Genomic DNA, 21,409 nt, shown 5'->3' on the forward strand with positions numbered 1-21,409 from the left:
CAACCCATCCGACCTAAGAAAAGCAAACGCATCTTCTTTGTGAAACATGTGTGAAAGATGTTTTTGTCTTTTAGTCTTTTTACTAGAGCCAAAACATTTACATTTAAATCAAAGCAATAAACTTTGTTTAAATCTGCTTATATAGTGCATGCGTTTCTTCTATCCCATTCAGACATTTCTCCAGAGACGTTTCTGAGAATCTCTCTTTAATCTGATGGCTTGTCTCTCTCATTGTTTGTTTTGTTTCTTATCTTTGTTCTCTCAACATTCCTCCATGTTATGTCCATGGTATAATTAGCTGCATTGAAACTGAAAGGATAGCCCTTCTCAGCATCAAAGAAGGCATTAATCATAGCGACGACCAAAGCTTGTTCTCTTCTTGGATTGGCCATGACTGCTGCAAATGGCAAGGCGTGAGCTGCAACCATGAATCCCGCCATGTCATCAAGCTTGATCTCCGACAGCACCCTTCTAATGTCTCTTATTATTTTCTCATGCCACCAAGTAAGCTGAACTCTTCTCTCATTCAGCTTCATCATTTAAAGCACTTGGATTTGAGCATGAACAACTTCAATGACTCCCCCATCCCAGACTTCATTGGCTCTTTTGCCAACCTTGAATACCTTAATCTCTCCAATGCCGGATTCAGTGGTGCCATTCCTCATACCTTTGGAAACCTATCATGCTTGCATTATCTTGATCTTAGCTCAAATTATAATCTACAATCTAATGACCTCCGCTGGCTCTCTAGAATGACTTCTTTGCATTACCTTGACTTGAGCGGAGGGAACCTTTTCAAAGTGGATGGTTGGCTTCATGACATTAACAGTGTGCTCTCCTCTCTACGTGTGTTGAAACTTTCTAGTGCTAAACTTCAAGTTGGTGGCATTTATGCTACTACTAATCCGCCTCATTATCTCAACTTCACATCTCTTCGTGTGCTTGATCTCTCTGGCAATGATCTCCTGGAAATCACCCTGCTTCAATGGTTGTTCAATCTCACTAGCCTTGTTCATCTTGATCTTTCTGGTTGTGCTCTGTATGGCAAGTTACCAGTCACAGTTGGTAACTTGAATAGCTTGAGAGTCTTGTGTTTGTTTAATAACTATGTTGGTGGAGTGATTCCAGAGTCCTTGGGAAATCTTGGTAGCTTGGAGAACCTTGATTTGTCATATAATGAACTCAATGGAAGAATTCCAGATTCTCTGAGCAATCTTACAAATTTAGTGTACTTTGATTTGTCTAATAATATGATTGGAAAGTTGTCAGAGAGCATCGGGAGGCTGCAGAAGTTGGTGGAGTTTCATTTGTCCAATAACCAAATTCAGGGACTGATGCCTGCAAGCATTGGGGACCTGAGAAACCTGCAATATTTGGATTTATCACAGAATATGATCAGTGGAGCCATTCCCGAATCCTTTGGTAATCTCACAGTTTTGCAGCATTTTAATGGTGCTGAAAATTATGTCAGCGGAAAATTGCCTGAAACTATAGGAAATCTTGTTCACCTTCAAGATCTAGATTTGTCTCAAAATGCAATAAGTGGAAAGTTACCAGAGAGCTTTGGAAATCTTAGCCAATTGCAGTATTTGAGCATGCAGGGCAATGGCATCACGGGGGGATTACCAGAACATGTAGGAAAGCTGTCTAGCTTGTTGGAGCTTGATTTATGCAACAACAACATCAACAGAACATTGCCAAAAGGCATGGGGAACTTATGCAAGTTACTGAACCTTGGATTTAACTAGCAATATGATCAGTGGAGGCATTGATGACCTGGTTGATGGATTGTCTATGTGCAACAAGGGCCTAGAAACATTGAATCTGAAACAATAAGCTGAATGGAACAGTTCCAGAGAACATAGGCAAATTATTTGAAATGATTAAATTGAATCTCTCTTCAAATTCTTTGATGGGTGTCTTAACTGAATCTCATTTTGCTAGTCTAGTAAGCTTGCAATTTTTGGACTTATCCTACAACTCATTGCAATTGAATGTAAGTGAGAATTGGAAGCCTCCTTTTGAATGCTTGGTCATCAGAATGTGTTCTATCAAAGTAGGCCCTGTTTTTCCCACTTGGATAAAAACTCAGACAGGATTGAGTGACCTTTGCTTATCAGATGCTGGAATTTCAGGCAACATCCCCTGCATGGTTTTGGATATCTAAGTTCCCTCTTTTTGGCTATGTTCTCAATCTATCAAATAACAATATGGAGGAGGCTACCAACTTTGAAAAATTACACTTTCCATAGGATAGATTTGAGTTCAAACAGATTTGAAGGCCCATTACCTGAGCTTGATCCCTCCTTTTTGCTTGTTATCTATCTCAACAACAACTCATTCTCTGGGTCTATTCCTTCGTACTTTGCTAATGCTACTTATATTCAAGTTTTCTCTGTGTCTGTTAATCATATCAACGGCAGTATTCCGTCGTTCTTTTGTAACCTTACTACCTTGAAATTGCTTGATATATCTAATAATGATATGTCTGGAGGACTTCCCAATTGCTGGAATTCAGCATCAGCTTTGGAAATTATTAATTTTATCTGACAATAATTTCATTGGTAAAAATTCTAATGGCCTTGTGTCCTTGACCAATCTCCGATCCTTACATTTGAGAAACAATGACTTCTCTGGAGATCTCCCCTTGTCCTTGAAAATGGCCAAAAAGTTGGTCACTCTTGACATTAGTAAGAACAAACTCTCAGGTAGCATACCAATATGGATAGGAGAAAACCTTTCATCTTTAATTGTGCTTTGCTTGAGATCAAATTTATTCCATGGCATTATTCCAGCACAATTAGCAAAACTTTCCTCTCTTCAGATTTTGGACCTTGCACAGAACAACCTATCAGGTTGCATTCCTCATTCTTTTGGAGATTTCAAAGCTATGGTAGTCACAAACCACACTCAATGGTGGTCTTTGTTCTCTATTTTGAGTGTTGCCGAACCTTTTTTCCCCTTTTTCAATGATGATGTTCTTAATAGCTTTGTGTACTTAGAATCTGTCTTAATAAGTGCAAAGGGTCTTCAAATGGAATACTCCAAGGTTCTATCATTAGCCACAAGCATAGACCTATCAAACAATAAGCTTTCCTGTGAGTTGCCTGAAAAACTGACCAAACTACATGGGTTGCACTTCTTGAATCTTTCTGGCAATCATCTCATTGGGAAAATACCAGAAAGCATCGGTGACATGAAGCAAATTGAATCACTTGATCTATCAACAAATAATTTATTTGGTACAATTCCTTCGAGCATGTCTACTTTGAACTTTTTGGGTCATTTGAATCTGTCGCACAACAGTTTGTCAGGAAAAATTCCATCAAGCACTCAACTTCAGTCTTTCGATCCATCAGCCTATAATTCGAATCATGGTCTCTGTGGATCACCTCTTCAGAATTGTGCTAATGGCACACATTATTCCCAAGTCACAAATGAGGAAGAAGGAAAAGGAGATTGGACAGAGATGTTATGGCTTTACATAGGTCTTACAATGGGATTCATAACTGGCTTCTGGATGATCATCGGTACCATTATCATCAAGCAAACCATAAGAATTGCTTATTTCCGATCCATTGACAAAGTGCATGATTGGATATATGTGAAGATGGTTGTGTACTCAGAGGCTGAAGTCAACTTTCTCAAGAAGGAACTAAGGTTAGGCCTGAGCTTTTACTTTATCTATTGTTGAGATGTATTTATATAGCGTAGGATGATCTGATTTTATGACACTCAGTATATAAAATTAATGTTATAGTACTGTTACCTTTATTAGTATGTCATCGCACACACCATAAAACCATTTTTGGAGACTATAACATTTATATTCCAAGCTTTATAAAATGATTTACATAGTTGTGCTAGATAATTACCACATAACTGATACATTGTGTAAGTTCTGTTTAGTTAAAGAGGGAAGGAGGAACAATATTTTTTTCCAGTAAGGGTTGTCTTTCATTTGCCTACCTATTTGAATTTCTTAATTCAATCAAAGTAAAAGAAAGCATTAGTCATAATTCCTTCAATCCAATATATTTATGCTTATCACCCTTGACCAATATATTTATGCTTTCATCTCTTTTGGAAATATATTTCGATTAAGATTGCTTGTGCGTATATTATATTAAAATTTTACATGGTTCAATTTTTTTTTATTTGATTGCTCATTGGGTTGTCAAGGTTATGAATTTGTTCTCAATTTTCAGGTCCAAGTAACATGGCAGGTGGCCTAAGTAGTGTATATCAATAAAGTGATGTCAGTATATTATGTTGCTCTTGTTATAAGTCCTTGTTCATTCTGTATTTGAACCATGAGTTTGTTATTTGAATTGTTACTAAGTTTGAAATCATAAGTGTAGAACATCATTATGTGTTGTTATTTGAAGATATAACATTTTGCTATGTTTTATGAGGATATGAAAGTTATTTATTGATATTGGAGCATTACTTCCAGTGGTTGATATTATACTGCAAATGTGTTTTGAGTTCTTGCAATGTTAGGGCTTTCACACTCTATGGGCATGCCGTCGGTCGTCAAATACTGCCTTGTTTTTATGGGTGCTTCTACTTGATGTACTTGCAAAGGCATTAAAAACTCTGGAAACTTGTTTTAGTATAAGTAAATTGAAATTTATGAGCTATTATGAAAAGATCTAATGAATACATTAGGTTTTAATTGTGCATTTGGAGATATTTTATTATACACTTTTTGAAGAAAAGTCCATTTTATTTGTGTAATTTATTATTGTTGTTATATATTACGATTGAAACTATTTTATAATTATTATCTAGAGGAATGCGGCATTGATTTGAATAGACCTTGCATACCAATGGGGTAGTTTTAAATTATCTGTGCATCATGGTTATCTCAAGTTCGAGCTCATGCCTCAGTTTGGGGTGAAAGTCAAATGATCTTGCAATAATAAGAATGAGAATGATGTGAACTAGGAAATGCCCCTTTGTTGCTTTTTTATAAAAATCATGATGATCACAGTGCTTACTGATCATTACTGTATTAGTATAGTAAAAACAGAACAAGAAATCTCTTAATATATACCACATGGTCATGAACTTGCTTCCCAGCAAAATGAATCACCAAAAACTGAAACAAAGCACAAGCTAAAGAATAAGCTAACTAGTGTGCATACCTTGCATTTGCGCTTGGGAAAGAAAAAAAAAAAAAAGTACCTATCATGATGTTAAGGCCAGTTCAGCCCATGCCAGATGAGAATCCTTGTAAAGAGTAGCTGGTGAGGTCTTAATTCCATCCTCCAACATTTCAGTAATTATTTCCATTGAAGGCCTCTCAGACAAATTTTACTGCATACTACCAAGTGATCATCAGGCTTGACATTTTTCAAATGAGTGTGTACTATTTAGCTCATCTTCTCTGGTTTTTTCAGATGCTCCATCGCATGCAACAACATCGATAATCTTCCGATGATAATGCCAACATATTGTCTTCTTAATAATGCCACATAAAAACTGAAGATCAATAAGTAAATGAAGCACTATTTCTGTCAGTAATCAACATTTTCTGCAATCAATTTTAGATGTCCATCATATATTAAAGATTTATCACCCAACCCAAAGGCCATCCTCTATCTCTGCAATATGAAGGGCCTTCCACTGATTAGCTCTAGTAAAAGATTTCTGAAAGCAAATGTGTTGCCCTGAACAACCATATGTCATCTTTCTATGGAATCCATAAACCCATTATACAGTCCACCATTGGTGACAGAACCATTTATGTCTGGTTTCAAAACAATGGCTTTCCACCCCTCAAAATCAAACAACTACATAGATACAATAGATTTCACTTATAAACAGAAGTAGAAAAATAAGAGGAAACTTTTGGATAAAAGTCTTCAGTAAGTATCATCAAGTAATATAATTTCCACACCTTTGGAAAAAAAAATCTTCAGTAAGATACACAGAACTAGAGTTCAACTAGGATATTGCGAACGGATGCTGGGGTTTAGTGTGCAAATATTTTAGTCTACTAGCGATACCAATAACTATTTTCATTCATCTTAGCCAAAAGAATTAGCATCCTTCACCATCTATAATGAATTCACACCCTTTTTTTTTGTGACAAAGATTCATGCTTAATATTGTTAAGATGATAAAGATATCAGTCAATAAGCAACCATAACAGAACACTTACAGTAAAGATGCTCATATAGTGTTCCATTTGATGTGTATTGGAAAACAAGCATCCTTGACAATGGTTTGCTTCCTCTGCAATGCGCCACCGACAACTTTTCTGTGTTCTTATTATTTAACCTTACATATTCTGCAACCTAAATTAAATATAAAGAGTTTCCTCACACAATGATCAACTCTAAAATTTCTTTTCTTGTGTTTTGTATCGTTTTTCTTCTTTTTAATGAAGTGGTTTAACCACCTTTTCAAAAAAAAAAATTCTTTTCTTGCACAAACCTCATTCTGAAACTGAAGCTTGAAGTAGATTATCCATTGATTTCTGAAATACTAAGCGGCAAAACAACAATTTTGGGTCTATTCATCATTGTGCCTTTTGTAGACTTTTACTGTCTGTAGAAGACCCCAATTATGGTACTTAAATCTTCACAAGCAACTTCAAGTTCGGATTGCTGAACCCTCAACACTTTTCAAGAACTCACTGTCTGTTTTGAAGCATTATAAAAATCATTATTCTTCATCATCGATATTGCAAAATAAGTTAATAAGGGAGGAAATAAGACCATTGTGCTAACCGACTGATGTTGATATTTCATCCCTTGAACTCAATTGTTTTCTTATTGGGACAATGTTAGAGTGCTGAGCTCATTTATTAAAACAAGAGGAAAAACAGAGTTAAAGTTACAAGAACAAGCTAAACACAAATACAAAAGGAGACAACAAAGAATGAGAAAAGACACAAGTGCAAGAATCAAAAAGAAAAGCCAGCATCAATGAAGGTTTTCATAATCCATCGCGGGAGATCACGCCCGGTCAAGAAAAGATTGAGATTGTGGTTGTTGGCGCCAGAAGAAGCAAGAGCAATGGCGGGGGAATTCCAGCATCTAGGAATCTCAACGAGAGGGGGATTCATCACAAACCGGAGAAGATTGTTTATATTGGAGATGGCATGAGAGAAACGCCAAATGACTGGTTCACAGTTGTTGTAAAGAAGTTGGGAGATGAGCTGATGACAGTGTAGGATGCGGCGGATGTTCAGTTGTCTGTTGATAGCATTGTAAATGGCAGTATTCAGGGCATGGATTGCAGCTTCGAAGATTGATTCAGCAGTGAAACAACAATGCCCTGCACAGTTAATTATGTGAGTAGAGTTTGAAACAAAATACCCAAGATGACCAACCTTATTAGCACAATTCCAACTGAAGGCAAAGAAGAGGAAGAGGCCGTCTGCATGAGAGAAATTATTGAGCAGGAGACGCCGGCCACAGAGTGAGGCATTTCCCTGTAAAAATTCTTGCACATGGGCAATAGCTTTGCGGACCAGAAGAGGGTAATTGGGCCTGATATTGCTGAAGATAGCAGCACATCTGGCCTTCCATAATAACCAGATAGAAACAGCAATAATAGAAATGGAATGCAGGGAGAGATTATAATCAGTTATCCAGGCGCCAGAAGAAATGCGATCAGGGAAGGAAATGTTAATGTTTAAGATGCAGTTCAATAAGTTCCAAACCTGTTGAGCTTTATAGCAACCATGAAAAAGATGATCAGCAGACTCCAGTTCAAGACTACAAAGGATGCATAAGGTCCTGGGACTCATATTGATACTATGTAAATAATCAGTGGTAGAGATCCTACCATGGAGCAGCAACCAAATGAAATGTTTGACGCGCGGAGCAACATGAAGTCGCCAGATTTTAGTCCAACCAGCCCAGGACTCATTATGGTTAATACCAAGATTAAGATGATGATAAACAGCAGCAGAAATTTTAAGCTTTGAAGGGTTGGGAAGCCAAACCCAAGTGTTATTACCAGAACAGTCAATAGCACTGAGATTAGAAATAATGGAAGAAAGGTTTTCTCCGAACAGAGATTCAAGGAGAGAAAAATTCCAATGCCCATTAACAACTAACTCAGACATAGTAGGATTACTAAAATCAGCAGAAACATTCAGAAAGGTTGGCTTGAAAGCAATGGGCACATCAAAAAGCCAAGGGTCAAACTGAAAAGATGTCTGAATGGGGTTAAAGGTATTAATCCAGAGATTTGGTTTTAAAATACTAGCAGTTTTACAAATACTTCTGAACACCCAAGAGCATCTGGGAGGGATAAGATCAGTCCAGAAATTAATTCTACCATATTTATGACGCGCGATTTCAACCCAGAAAACATTATCAGCATTGAGGTAGGTGAACACATTTTTGGCCATTAGAGAGTGTTTAACAAGTGCAAGATTGCGAAATCCAAGGCCCCCCTCAGACTTAAAATCAGTAATATGACACCAAGCAACAGCATGGATGCCCTTTCCATTGCCCCCTTTAAACCAAAAGAAATCCCTGACAAGTTTAGTAATTTCATGAAGAACAGAATCAGGAATGGGATAGACCGAGAGGTAATATGTTGGAATTGAGAGAATTGAGGAATTAATGAGGATAGATTTAGCTGCAGCAGAGAGTTTAAAGTTTTTCCATCTAGAACACAAGCAACGGATCTTATCTATCAAAGGTTTGAATGAGTGGACACTTATCTTTTTTGGAGAAATAAGGATACCCAAGTAGCGCAGTGGAAAAGAAGTTTGAGGAAGTCTCAGAATGGAGCAAATGCTATTGGTAACTCTTTGATTGAACCAGGAGGGAAAGAAGATTTGAGATTTAGTGTGGTTGGGGTATTGGCCAGTAAGTTGTGAGTAGATTGAAAGGCATAAATTAATATTGCGGGCAACAGAGCGAGTAGCTTTAGTAATCAGGATAAGGTCGTCCGCAAACAAGAGGTGGTTGAAGTTCAATCTAAGGTTACAATCAAAGCCAGGAATAAAATTATTTCTGAGGGCAAAGTTCATCATAGAGGAGAAATTTTGGGCAACTAGAATAAAAAGGTAGGAAGAAATGGGATCCCCTTGGCGGACTCCTCGGGAGGAGGAGAACCAAGGGGAAGGAACCCCATTAATTAAAATGGAGAAAGAACTGGAGCAAAGACAAGCACTGATCCAAGACACCCACTTATCAGGGAAATTCATTTTAGTTAAGGTTGCAAGAATTGCACTCCAGCTAAGTGAATCATAGGCTTTCTCGATATCTAATTTAATAAGCATCCTAGGGGGGCCGAGGCGATCGAATTCAAGGGAGTGGGCAACCTCTTGCACTGCTAAAATATTATCGAAAGCACCACGATCCGAAAGAAACCCCGCTTGCTCTCGACCCACGAGAGTGGGGAGAACAGGCTTGAGTCTATTCGTAAGAATTTTGGAAATAATCTTGTAACAAACATTGCACAGGGATATAGGACGAAAATCCGAAACCAAACTAGGATTAGCTACCTTGGGAACAAGAGTAACGAAAGTTCTACCCCAGGAAGCAGGGAGATGGGAGTTGTCGAAGAAATAATGGATAGCAGAAACTAAAGAATCCCCAAGATCTTCCCAATAAAAACGATAAAATTCAACATTGAAGCCATCGGGGCCAGGGGACTTACCAGTGGGGAGGTCAAGGAGGGCTTGAAAGATTTCATCTTTGGTGACCATGCGGATGAGATGGTGACCGACATCTGCAGTAATGCTGGGAAGGTCGTTAGGCAGGGCCTCAAGAATATTAAGAAAATCAGTACCTGCAGGACAGGACCACAGATTGGTATAGAAAGTCATGAAGGCCTGCTCGATACTGGAATGATTAGAATAGATGTTGCCAAAGGAGTCAGAGATTTGGGAGATGTAGTTATGGTGAGCTCGGATACGGGCAGAGTTGTGGAAAAAGCTAGTGTTTTTATCACCATCACTGACCCACAGGAGACGAGCACGTTGGGCCCATTTGATGGAGAGTTGACGTTGGATAGCAGCAAGCTTAGAGTACAGGACAGACAACCGGTCTTGAATGTCAGTAGAGGAGTCCAGCTGCTCAAGAGAGTTAATTTCTGTTTCGGTTTGGGCAAGGGCTATCTCCACAGAATTAAGGCCAGAAGACTTCCAATTCGAAAGCTTGAACCTGGTACGAGAAAGTAAGTGCGAAAAAGCGTGGAGGGGACTACCATGGACAGGGGACCGCAGCGCTTCGAAAACAACAGAATGACAGTCAGTATAGTCAAACCAGAAGTTTTCAAAGCGAAACAGGTTCAGACACAAGACAAGTGATCATAGAGATAAGAATAACTGCACCTGTAGTGACTTCCAAAATCAGAAGCTAATTTGGTTGATCTGGCCTTTGGTGCCACATTGGAACATTCATAGGTTTCATTGGCTGCTCTGATTTTCACAGAGTTATGTATAGATGGAAATGAAGGCTGTTAATCAGAGTATACTGAACAAATAAATAAATAAATTGAAGAATGTCAAGAAATCTTGACAGAAGGCACCCTACAGACACCCTACATTGCTCAGTAGAACCGGGCTTGATGGACTCTTCATCTTAAAAACAATTCCCCCAGAAGTTGAGTCTGTACAAATGATCCAGTAAAACTGAAGTAAGTTTAGTGAAAGCTCTTAGAAGAAGAAAGAGAGAGTGGAACAAATGTACATTCCTTGAACACATTACATGAGTGACCCTTTGGGTCTACATATAGAACATGATAAGTATACATATACATCTATACATACATATACATGCACACATACATATACAATACAACAATACATCTAACAAAAGCAAGCTTAAATATAAATTCATTTAAGACATTGTACCTTAGCAAATACTTGGAGACATGGAGGTATCTTCCCAGCAAAAAAGAGTTTTTACTGAACATTCAGAAAAATTTGAGAGCAGTAGCCCACATAATCCAGTTCGATTTTCATAGGAAGGCATCCTGCCGCAGATAAATATATCAGAAAGGATAGCTGGAAGAGATAAATATGGTATCCAAACAGATAACAATCATCCATATGTTCTAACATTAATGTGGTAGCATTTGTTTTCAAAGTTCATCATGTACTATCACCAAATTTAATTATACCACCAGTCAACCCATTAGAATGAAAAATCTCAGAAAAAAATTTCAGACTCACGCCAGAACAAAACCATTAAAAACAAGGCAACTTATTGAAGGGAATTTAAGTCTAAGGAGTATATTTTTCTAAATTTTTTTGTAGACACTGGTCAAATCCCTCTAACCCAGAACGAATGGGCCAAAAAATTGATTCAAGCTCAAATCCAGCAATTTGAGGTTCTTCAATAAGCTAATTTTTTGTGGGATTGATCCAAGCTGCATAAGAACATTATGTTAGAGAAGAAACTCTTTTGCCCAACTCTGCAACTGCAAAAAAAATAGAAATAGAAAGCAATGAATCAATTACATACAGCTCTTTTAAGATATCCAGTAAGCCAAGCCCTAGCGCCAGAAATATTAAGACCACTTCAACTTGTAAGCTGGTCTGATAACCTTGCTCCTAATAATGCTTTCTTCTTGTGAGGCTGGAGAGGACTGCAGGAGATGATTTCTAAGTAAAAGTATTAGCAATTTAGCATTTGGAGATAAAAGAGTGATTCTGTCTTCTCAAGCAATACAATGCTTCTTGTGTTTAGTCCCAAACCCTCAGAAGACTGGAGATGATGATGATGATGATGATGATGATGATGATCAGAGCTCTGGGTTGGAGCCTTTGAGTTTTCCATGTGATGGGGATGATGATGATGATGATGATGTGTTGTGAGGAGATTGAAGTGGAGGGGATGAGTATTGTTTAAGTGAACAGTGAAATTAAGGAGATGACTGTTGGTGTTGTTGGGCTGGAGACCTGGGGTTAACAACATCAGACAGACATCGGAGGTGGAGGAGATGAAGTCTATTGTATTGATCGATCAACTTTTTTCTTTTCATTAGCTGCTCCTTCTTTGTTTTTGTGTTTTTTAGTTTTTGCTATTTCCTTTTGCCCTAGTTGGTCTGTATTCGTTATTCCTTTCAAACTAGTTTTTTATTTGGTTAATAATAAGCTCTTGGAGCTAAAAAATAAAATAAAATAATGCTTTCTTCTTCTTTCCTGTTGCATTAAATTATTGGAGACGGATTCCAGCCTTGCAAGAAATTATTAGATACCAGAGTTTATTGGGAAACTCTCTAGTTTAGTGGAACATTAACAAAACCCATTGGTAACTTATGCAAGTTAAGGACTTTAGATTTAACTAGCAATTTTTTAGATGGAGGAGTTGATGATCTTGTGAATGGCTTGTCCAATTGCACAGAGAACAAGAAATCCATTAGACATGGTTTGATTTCAGAGAACATGGATGGTTCAATCCAACTAAGTTTGGGAAGCAACAGATTTAATGGGACTGTTCCAGAGAGCTTGAGTGGGTTATCAAAACTGAGACTTTTGGATGTCGCAGCAAATTCATTCGTTGGTAATTTAACTGAACACCATTTTTGCTAATTTAACAGACTTGCTTTTACATGGATCTCTCTTGTAATTCGTTGCAGCTGAATGTGAGCAAGGATTGGGTGCCACCCCTTTCATGCTGATACTATCCTGATGTGCTCTTGCACAATAAGCTCCGAAGTCTCGACTTGGCTCAAAACTCAAACAGGGCTTGCAAGTCTATGTCTATCAAATGCAAGAATTACTGGCAATGTCCCGACATGGTTTTGGAATTTATCATTAATTTCTTTGGCCCTTCTCAATATATCACATAATAATTTAACTGGAACTCTACCTACTTTCCGGAATTCTGTCTTGGAGGTTATTGATCTGAGTCATAATAAATTTGAAGGTTTGATACCTGAGTGGAATTCCCGGCTTTGATCATTGATCTCAGAAACAACTCCTTATTTGTTCCTATTCCATTATCCTTTGCTTCAGCAAACCAAATTAAAGCTCTATCTTTATCACATAAACATATTAATGGCAGCATTCCATTTTTTTTATGTAGCCTCTCTACTTTGATAGTGCTTGATCTATCTAGCAATAATATGTCTGGAGAACATCCGCATTGCTGGAATCCGTTATCATGGTTAGCGATTATTGATTTATCTAACAACAATTTCTTTGGCAGAATTCCAAATGCCATTGTGTCTCTCACCAATCTTCAATCTTTGCATTTGCAAAAGAATGGCCTATCTGGGAATCACCCTTTTTCGTTTAAAAATGCAAACAAATTGGTGGTTCTTGACATTGGTGAAAAGATTTCTGGAATAATACCTTCATGGATTGGCAGTCTTGTATCATTAGTAATCCTTCGCTTGAGATCAAACTTGTTTGAAGGTTCAATACCAGAACAATTATTAAAACTCTCATCTCTGCAGGTTTTGGACCTTGCACATAACAACTTCTCAGGTGCTATTTTTCCACATTCTTTTTGGAGATTTTAAAAGCCATGGTACCAAGTTGCAGTGAAAGATCCCAGCTCTTGATTTCCAAATATGATCAAGTAAGCATTTGAGTAATACTTCATTTTCTGATAGATTTCCATCCACATATAATTGCTTGGAGTCTCTGGTGATGATAAGTGTAAAGGTGCAGCAAAGGGAATACACGAAGGTGCTCTTACTAGTCATAAGCATTGGATTGTCAGGATCCAATTGTATCAATATTGCTCTCACAAGTCTTCTCCTTTGTAACTCTCAGTTGTTCTCAATGTATGAACTGATAATGAAGAAGAAGAACAGAGGATATGAATTCACACTGAAAAATAGTTCACTGATTCATTCATTCAATTACTGGGCATTTATACAAACACATGAATGACATGCCAATCTGTTGTTTACTTCTCTGGTTTCTTCAATAAATTCGTGGTTTATCCACTTTATTCAAAAAAATAAAAAAGTTAATATAACTTCAGAAACAAATTTTAGGATAGGCAAGGTGACTTTGAAGCATCTAGAATCCATGAGAGTTATTAAAACTTCAATAGATAAGCCTAAGCAATGCTTCCAATTATTCCAATCATCCAAAGAGTTATTAAAAGCCTCAACAGAAATACTCATCCTTGGAGTGAATATGTAGCAGCAGGAGGAAAACAGAGGGGCATGTAACAGAGGATTGTTGCCTCACAAACATCTCTGCACAAAATGAACTGATAAATGAAAGTAGCTGGATATTAACATGTATTAATGTTTTAGACAATGCTTATCATTCATGATGAAATATAAATGTGTAGAGAATGCCAACTTTCATCTATATAATTTACCCAAATTTAGCTTAATCTGCATTTATGAGCTGTTTTCTTATCCAGGAGGCAACATAGAATGGAAAATTTTAGCCAATGTAGTAAATTTATATATAAAATATTGGCAAATGAATCCTATGAGAACATTCAGTATTCTTCATGGAGAACATCAATCACTTCTTTTCAAGCTTTAAAAGGGTTGTTTTATGTTAACTGCCAACCAGTAATAAAAAAAACTAAGGCATTAACAACCATTAACTTTAGTAGAGAACTTTAACCATTTGCTTGCATAAATAATTATTTCAGCAGAAATTTGTATGTACCTTTATAATATACTTTCAGAAAATATTATTTGATTGTATGAGGCCCTTAAACTGTCAACCTTTTATGTTTAACATTTAACAGAAAACTTTAGAGAAAATAGTTTTATCACCATAAGTTGATCATGTGATGCAGCCAAAATAAACATCATACAATTAAAACATCAGTCTAAATATGAAGTACATAAGATTTATAGTTTCAGCTTCTCGGAATGCTCGACTTCATGTGAAATTTATATATTCTAAACGTAAAGGGAATAGCAAATGTTGAAACAGGAATTGAGGGAGGTTTGATTCTAATGCATGTATTTAATCTGCATCCCATAGATACCTTCTTCCTTAAAAATTCAGGATCAACAAGAGCTGTACACATGCATCTAAGAAAAGAACACCACAATTTGACATTATAAGTAAATTAAATTTATCATATGCTCAACCATTTGTATGCTTTCTATATAACCAAAACTGAAAATAATCATGAACGTAATTGTAGCTGCTAACAAAATTTCTAAAAGAAATTGGCCTAGTCAAGTCAACTAATCAATTATTACACACCTTGCTGGTCAAGTCCAAAAAAAAAATTAGTTCAAAGCCTACTTAATTTTGGACTTTTTCAACAAAAAGCTTTCCACACGTATACTTTCAAGAAGTTTGAAATTTATATATGTGACTAGCGGTCTTTTATGTCTTTGATTCTTTAAAAAGTTTTTGAAAAAGTGAATAAACCACATTCATTAAACCGAAAAAGGAAGATAATCCACTAGCAAAGTGAAAGATACAAAAAAAGCCAAAAGGCGTAAACCAACAACTAACGAGAAGAAAAATACAAAACAAAGCAACCTCTCCCAGCTCCAAGGGCGGGAGCAACAACTACCAATTACTCAGCTAAGTCATCCTCGCCAGCTCTAGTGTTGTCAATCAAGAAATCCAAACTGTGTTTAGCAGTGGCAGTCGGCTCGTCGAATCTTGCCTTTTTAGACTCAGGAACTGCATCAACCCAAAGCAAGAACATATGAATAATTTTGCGAAGAATGATGGAATGTGCGTAAAAAGGATTCTCTAAAAATTACGCATTTCTCTCAACCAAACATTCCGAGTAAAGCACTAGAAATAAGATCCTCTACATCCCCTCACTAATCGCTCGGGAGTTTGGGTCTCCAACGCTCCCACAAGTCCTCGAATCGACCGGGGAACGATGGAAGCCGAAAAGTAGAAGTAAGAAAATTCCATAAACGAATCACAAAAGGACAAGCATGGAAGAGGTGATCAACCGTCTCTTCGTCCAGCAAAAACACAAGACGCATAAGTTGTAGTGGAGAGACGATTACAACCACGAGCGCTGAGTCCGCTCTAAAGTAAGAATACTCTTATCCCACATTAACCAGCTTGAAAAATACTGATTTTTTTAGGGGCAGAGCTACTCCAAATCAAGTTAGTGGTTTTGCACATAGCCCCTCCATGCTTAAGAAAGCAATAGAAAGATTTGACCGAGAAAGACCCATTAGCTGTCAACTTCCAACTAATAATGTCCCCTGACCCAGGAGAAACCGAGTCAACAAGGTTAGGGGGGTCCAAGTCTGACCTTGGCCCTCCCTAATCCACTGTGGTTGCAAAAGACAAGCGAGCTCAAAAATAGAACCTGACGGAGAGTTAGAAGCTCTGAAATTTTCTGGCCATAGATGTGCCGGAGCACGATTGTCGAACCAATTATCAAGCCAGAACAAAGTTGCCTTACCATCCACCACTTTATGGTCGATACAAGCTCTAAAGGCGGACCTACTCGCCAAAATTCCATTCCAAACAAAAGAGCGTCTACTCGGGCGGCAATTGTGTAAATTCCAATGTGGAACATGATGGAAATAGTTGAAGAGTACTACCCCTTTTCCGCTCCACGGTTGATCATTCACTACTTTCCACCACCATTTACTGAGGAGAGCCACATTGAAATCTCTCGGGATTTAAGATACCCTCAACCCCGTGTTCTCCGGGTCGGCAAATACGATTCCAATTAACGAGCCGCATCTTAGGGTTTATCAATGTCATCCCCGACCACGTAGAAAGTCTCTTCCGATTCTATCTATAGCTTTGATCACCCAAGAAGGGAGTTTAAAGATAGACATCCAATAAGTAGGTAGGGCAGAAAGAACAGAATTGATTAAAGTTAGTCTACCCCCTAAGGACAAAAGTTTAGATTTCCAGGAAGTAAGTTTTGATCTGAATTTACCAATGAGCACTTCCCAGTCTTGTCGACGAGGCCATCTTCCAGAAATCGGGATACCAAGATATGTTACTGGTAGAATATCCTTAGAGCAATTCAAGGTATTCACCAAACTCGGCTCGGGAAGAATATTGCGAGCTGAGGAGAACATGCAATTCAAGGTAGTGTTCTGTTTTACTGTAATGACGGTAATGATAAATAAGCATTGTGATCATCTTGATTTTTATAAAAAAAACAACAAAGGGGTATTTCCTGGTTCACATCATGCTCATTCTTCTTATTGCAAGATAATTTTTGGACACATGACTTTCACCTCTGAATTTAGGAATGAGCTCGAGTGTGAGAAAACTTAGATATCTGAATAATAATAATTATTATTAAAATAGTTTTCAACAGTAAGGACAATGATAATTAATATAATAATAATAATTTCTTGAAATTGAAATAGTCTAAACTAGACTTGTTATGGTGTAGTTAAAGCAAATAGTGCCTCGCAACATTTCCACACGTTTTAGCTGACAAACTCGCAGCTCATGGAAGATCTAGTCATGATATATCCCTGTTTCATCACCTCCCTAGATATGAAATGTTTCAAGCATAACTGTTACTGCTTCTCTTAAGCCCTTTGTTGTTTAGCTTAGCTTTTTAAACTGTCTTAATTGGTTTTGTAGTCTTGTGTTAAGTTATTTTGTGTTTTAGTTTTTCTTTCTTTCAATAAATTAGCTACTTGGTAACTTTTAAATGTCACTTATGACTTAAATCCATCATTGCTTTGAGATGCACTCATATTCTATTTAAAAAATTTCTTAGAAATTTTATATGCACTAACTCTTATTAAAATTTCTAAATCAAGTTGGTTGAGTCAAGTAACTAATCAATTATTGGACCCTACATCTTATAGGGTCAAGCCCATAGAAATTTGCAAGCTATATATGAAGCTACTTGAAGTATTTTTTAGATGGTAGACATGCATGCCACATTTAATTTGTTGAAAATGAAATGGTTTAAACATAACTCGGTATGTGTACCATTACATTAAATATAATCAAAGTCTCGCGTTTATTCGAGAATCAGACATTCCAACATAATGGACAAGTTGAGCCAGTCAATGCAAAGGTGAGCATGCTCATGTTTTGGGAAAGGGCAAGCTTACCCTAATTGCTTTGGGTGCGCTCATATTGAAACTAGGATAAGCTATCTTTACTAAGGCATAAGATGTGATGAAAAATAATTATAAAAACTAAAATATATAATATATATCAACAAAAGTAAATTTAAAATTAAATAGATATTTTGATGATATAGGAATACTTCTAGAGTTTTAGACGACCTCCAAGTAATTTTCTTTGTAAGCTATCAATTTCACAAAATACGTATGAAAATATAAACAATTATGTTTTTTTTTTCTCATAAAAATGTTGTCAGGGTATATATGTAAAAGCCCCCTTTTAATAAATCTACTTATATAAGGCATGCATTTCTTCTATCCCATTCACACACTTCTCCACAGACACTTGTCAGAGTTTGTCTCTTTGATCTCATGGCTTGTCTCTTACCGTTTGTTTTGTTTGCTATCCTTGTTGTTTCAGCATTCTCTCCAGCTTATTATGTCCACGGTATAATAAGCTGCATTGAGACTGAAAGGATAGCCCTTCTCAGCATCAAAGCAGGCATGTGGAGTAACCACCACCACCACCACAACAACAACAGCAAAAGCTTTCTCTCATCTTGGACTGGTCATGACTGCTGCAATTGGAGGGGAGCGTCCTGCAACCATGAAACAGGTCATATCATCAAGCTTGATCTCCAATACCCTTATAATTATGATCCCTTTAACAGTGATCAGATACTAGCAAGTAAGTTGAACTCTTCTCTCATTCAGCTTCACCATTTAAGGCACTTGGATTTGAGCATGATCAACTTTAGTGACTCCCCCATCCCAGACTTCATTGGCTCTCTTGCCAACCTTGAGTACCTTAACCTCTCTAATGCTGAATTCAGTGGAATCCTTCCTCATACCTTTGGAAACTTATCATGCTTGCGATATCTTGATCTTAGTTTCAATGATTTTCTACAAGCTAATGACCTCCACTGGCTCTCTGGAATGACTTTTTTGCATTACCTTGACTTGAGTGGGGTGGACCTTTCTAACGTTCATGGTTGGCTTCATAGCATTAATATGCTCTCTTCTCTTCTTGTCTTGAAACTCTCTTATGCTGGCCTCCAAACTGGTGGTATTCATGATACTACTCTGCTTCATCATCATCTCAACTTCACATCTCTTCTTGTGCTTGATCTTTCTTGGAATTATTTCTTCAACATCACTCTGCTTCAGTGGTTGTTCAATCTCAATAGCCTTGTTCATCTTGATCTTTCAAATTGTGCTCTGCATGGCAAGTTGCCAGTAACCATTGGTAACTTGAGTAGTTTGAGAGTCTTGAGCTTGAGTAAAAACCAGTTTGATGGAATGACTCCAGAGTCCTTGGGAAATCTTGGTAGCTTGGAGAAACTTGATTTGTCACTAAATGAATTCAATGGAAGCATTCCTGAATCTCTGAGCAATCTTACAAATTTAGTGTACTTTGATTTGTTCTATAGCCAAGTTCAGGGATTAATGCCTGCAAGCATTGGGGATCCAAGAAACCTGCAATACTTGGATTTGTCATGGAATATGATCAGTGGACCAATTCCTGAGTCCTTTGGCAATCTCACACTTTTGCAGCATTTGGATTTATCACTGAATATGTTCACTGGAGCGATTCCCGAGTCCTTTGGTAATCTCACACTTTTGCAGCATTTGGGTTTATCAGTGAATATGTTCACTGGAGCGATTCCAGAGTCCTTTGGTAATCTCACACTTTTGCAGCATTTGGAATTGTCATCGAATATGTTCATTGGAGTTATTCCCGAGTCCTTTGGTTATCTCACACTTTTGCAGTATTTGGATTTATCACAGAATATGATCAGTGGAGCCATTCCTGAATCCTTTGGCAATCTCACTCTATTGCAGCATTTTGGTGGGGATGGTAACAATATCAGTGGCAAATTGCCTGAAACTATAGGGAATCTTGTTCATCTTCAGTTTCTGACGTTGTTTCAAAATATGATTGTAGGGGAACTGCCAGGGAGCATTGGAAAACTCACAAGCTTGACGGTGCTTTATCTATCAATGAACAACATTAGTGGAATATTGCCAAAATCCATGGGGAACTTATGCAAGTTACAGCGGTTAGATTTAAGTAGCAATTTAATCAAAGGAGAAATTGATGATATAGTGAACGGCTTGTCTAATTGCCCTGAGAACTACATAAGAAATAGTTTTGTTTCAGAGGACACGGATCATGGTATGAGCTACTTAAATTTGGCGAACAACAGATTTAATGGAAGGGTCCCAGAGAGCATAGGTAGGCTAGCTAATCTGGGAACCTTACTGCTCCAGGAAAATTCATTTGTTGGCACTTTAGCTGAACACCATTTTGCAAATCTAACAGACTTGCAGTGGATGGATTTCTCCTATAATTTGCTGCAGCTTAATGTGACCAACGATTGGGTGCCTCCTTTTATGCTGATACTATCATGATGTGCTCTTGCAGAATAAGCTCTGTGTTTCCTGCTTGGCTTAAAACTCAAACAGGGCTGGGGTTTCTTTGTCTATCAGAGGCCGAAATTTCTGGCAATGTCCCAACATTGTTTTGGAATTTATCATCCAATCATTTGCGCTTTCTCAATATATCACATAATAATTTAAGTGGAATTCTACCTACTTTGCAACATTCCTCCGTGGAGTTTATTGATATGAGCCATAACAAATTTGAAGGCTTGATACCTGATTGGAACTCCTCAGGTTTGAACATCATTGATCTAAGAAACAATTCTTTATTTGGTCCTATTCCATTAAGCTTTGCTTCAGCTAACCAAATTCAAGTTCTTTCTTTATCACATAATCATATTAATGGCAGCATACCATTTTTTCTCTGTAACCTCACTATTTTGAAAGCGCTGGATCTATCTAGCAACAACATGTCTGGAGAACTTCCACACTGCTGGAATCAGTCATCACTGTTAGCAATTATTGATTTATCTAACAACAATTTCTTTGGCAGCATTCCTGAAGCCATTGTGTTTGTCACCAATCTTCAATCATTGCATTTGCAAAAGAATAGCCTATCTGGAAATCTCCCTTTGTCTCTGAAAAATGCAAAAAAATTGGTGGTTCTTGACATTGGTGAAAACAGGCTTTCTGGAACAATACCTTCATGGATTGGAAGTGTTGTATCATTAGTAGTCCTTCGCTTGAGATCAAACTTGTTCGAAGGTTTAATACCAGAGCAATTATTAAAACTCTCATCTCTCCGGGTTCTGGATCTTGCACAGAACAACCTCTCAGGTGTCATTTTTCCTCATACTTTTGGAGGTTTTAAAGCCATGGTCACAAGTCACAGTGAAAAATCCCAGCTCTTGATTTCACAATACGATCAAGTAAGCATTTTCAGAAATGGCTCATCAACATACAAGCACTTGGAGTCTCTGGTGATAAGTGCAAAGGGGCGGCAAACTGAATACACAAAAGTGCTTTTCCTAGTCACTAGCATTGACTTGTCATGCAACAGGCTTTCTGGTGA

General features: G+C 37.5%; 5 protein-coding genes across 5 annotated transcripts; 4 read left to right on the forward strand and 1 right to left on the reverse strand.

Annotated features, from left to right (window-relative positions):
• Positions 1-277: 277 nt before the first annotated feature.
• LOC120274478 (probable leucine-rich repeat receptor-like protein kinase At1g35710) lies at positions 278-2,550 on the forward strand. Its single transcript, XM_039281023.1, has 2 exons — positions 278-1,723; positions 2,136-2,550. Exons 1-2 carry the CDS (start codon positions 495-497, stop codon positions 2,548-2,550), a joined length of 1,644 nt encoding a protein of 547 aa, XP_039136957.1. The 5' UTR covers positions 278-494.
• Positions 2,551-2,580: 30 nt separating this feature from the next.
• Positions 2,581-4,436, forward strand: LOC120271000 (receptor-like protein EIX2). The gene is made up of 2 exons (XM_039278088.1): positions 2,581-3,660; positions 4,209-4,436. The coding sequence occupies exons 1-2, from the start codon at positions 2,660-2,662 to the stop codon at positions 4,216-4,218; spliced, it is 1,011 nt and encodes a 336-aa protein (XP_039134022.1). The 5' UTR covers positions 2,581-2,659; the 3' UTR covers positions 4,219-4,436.
• A 2,480-nt stretch (positions 4,437-6,916) lies between these two features.
• LOC120274488 lies at positions 6,917-9,685 on the reverse strand. The gene has a single exon (XM_039281034.1). It carries the CDS (start codon positions 9,683-9,685, stop codon positions 6,917-6,919), a length of 2,769 nt encoding a protein of 922 aa, XP_039136968.1.
• Positions 9,686-18,327: 8,642 nt separating this feature from the next.
• Positions 18,328-20,367, forward strand: LOC120274499 (LRR receptor-like serine/threonine-protein kinase FLS2). Its single transcript, XM_039281043.1, has one exon. The coding sequence runs from the start codon at positions 18,328-18,330 to the stop codon at positions 20,365-20,367; it is 2,040 nt and encodes a 679-aa protein (XP_039136977.1).
• Positions 20,364-21,409, forward strand: LOC120274509 (protein BRASSINOSTEROID INSENSITIVE 1-like). The gene is made up of 2 exons (XM_039281054.1): positions 20,364-21,266; positions 21,398-21,409. Exons 1-2 carry the CDS (start codon positions 20,364-20,366, stop codon positions 21,407-21,409), a joined length of 915 nt encoding a protein of 304 aa, XP_039136988.1.

The sequence above is a fragment of the Dioscorea cayenensis genome, chromosome 2 (genome assembly GCF_009730915.1).
Source record: "Dioscorea cayenensis subsp. rotundata cultivar TDr96_F1 chromosome 2, TDr96_F1_v2_PseudoChromosome.rev07_lg8_w22 25.fasta, whole genome shotgun sequence".
NCBI lineage: Eukaryota > Viridiplantae > Streptophyta > Magnoliopsida > Dioscoreales > Dioscoreaceae > Dioscorea > Dioscorea cayenensis.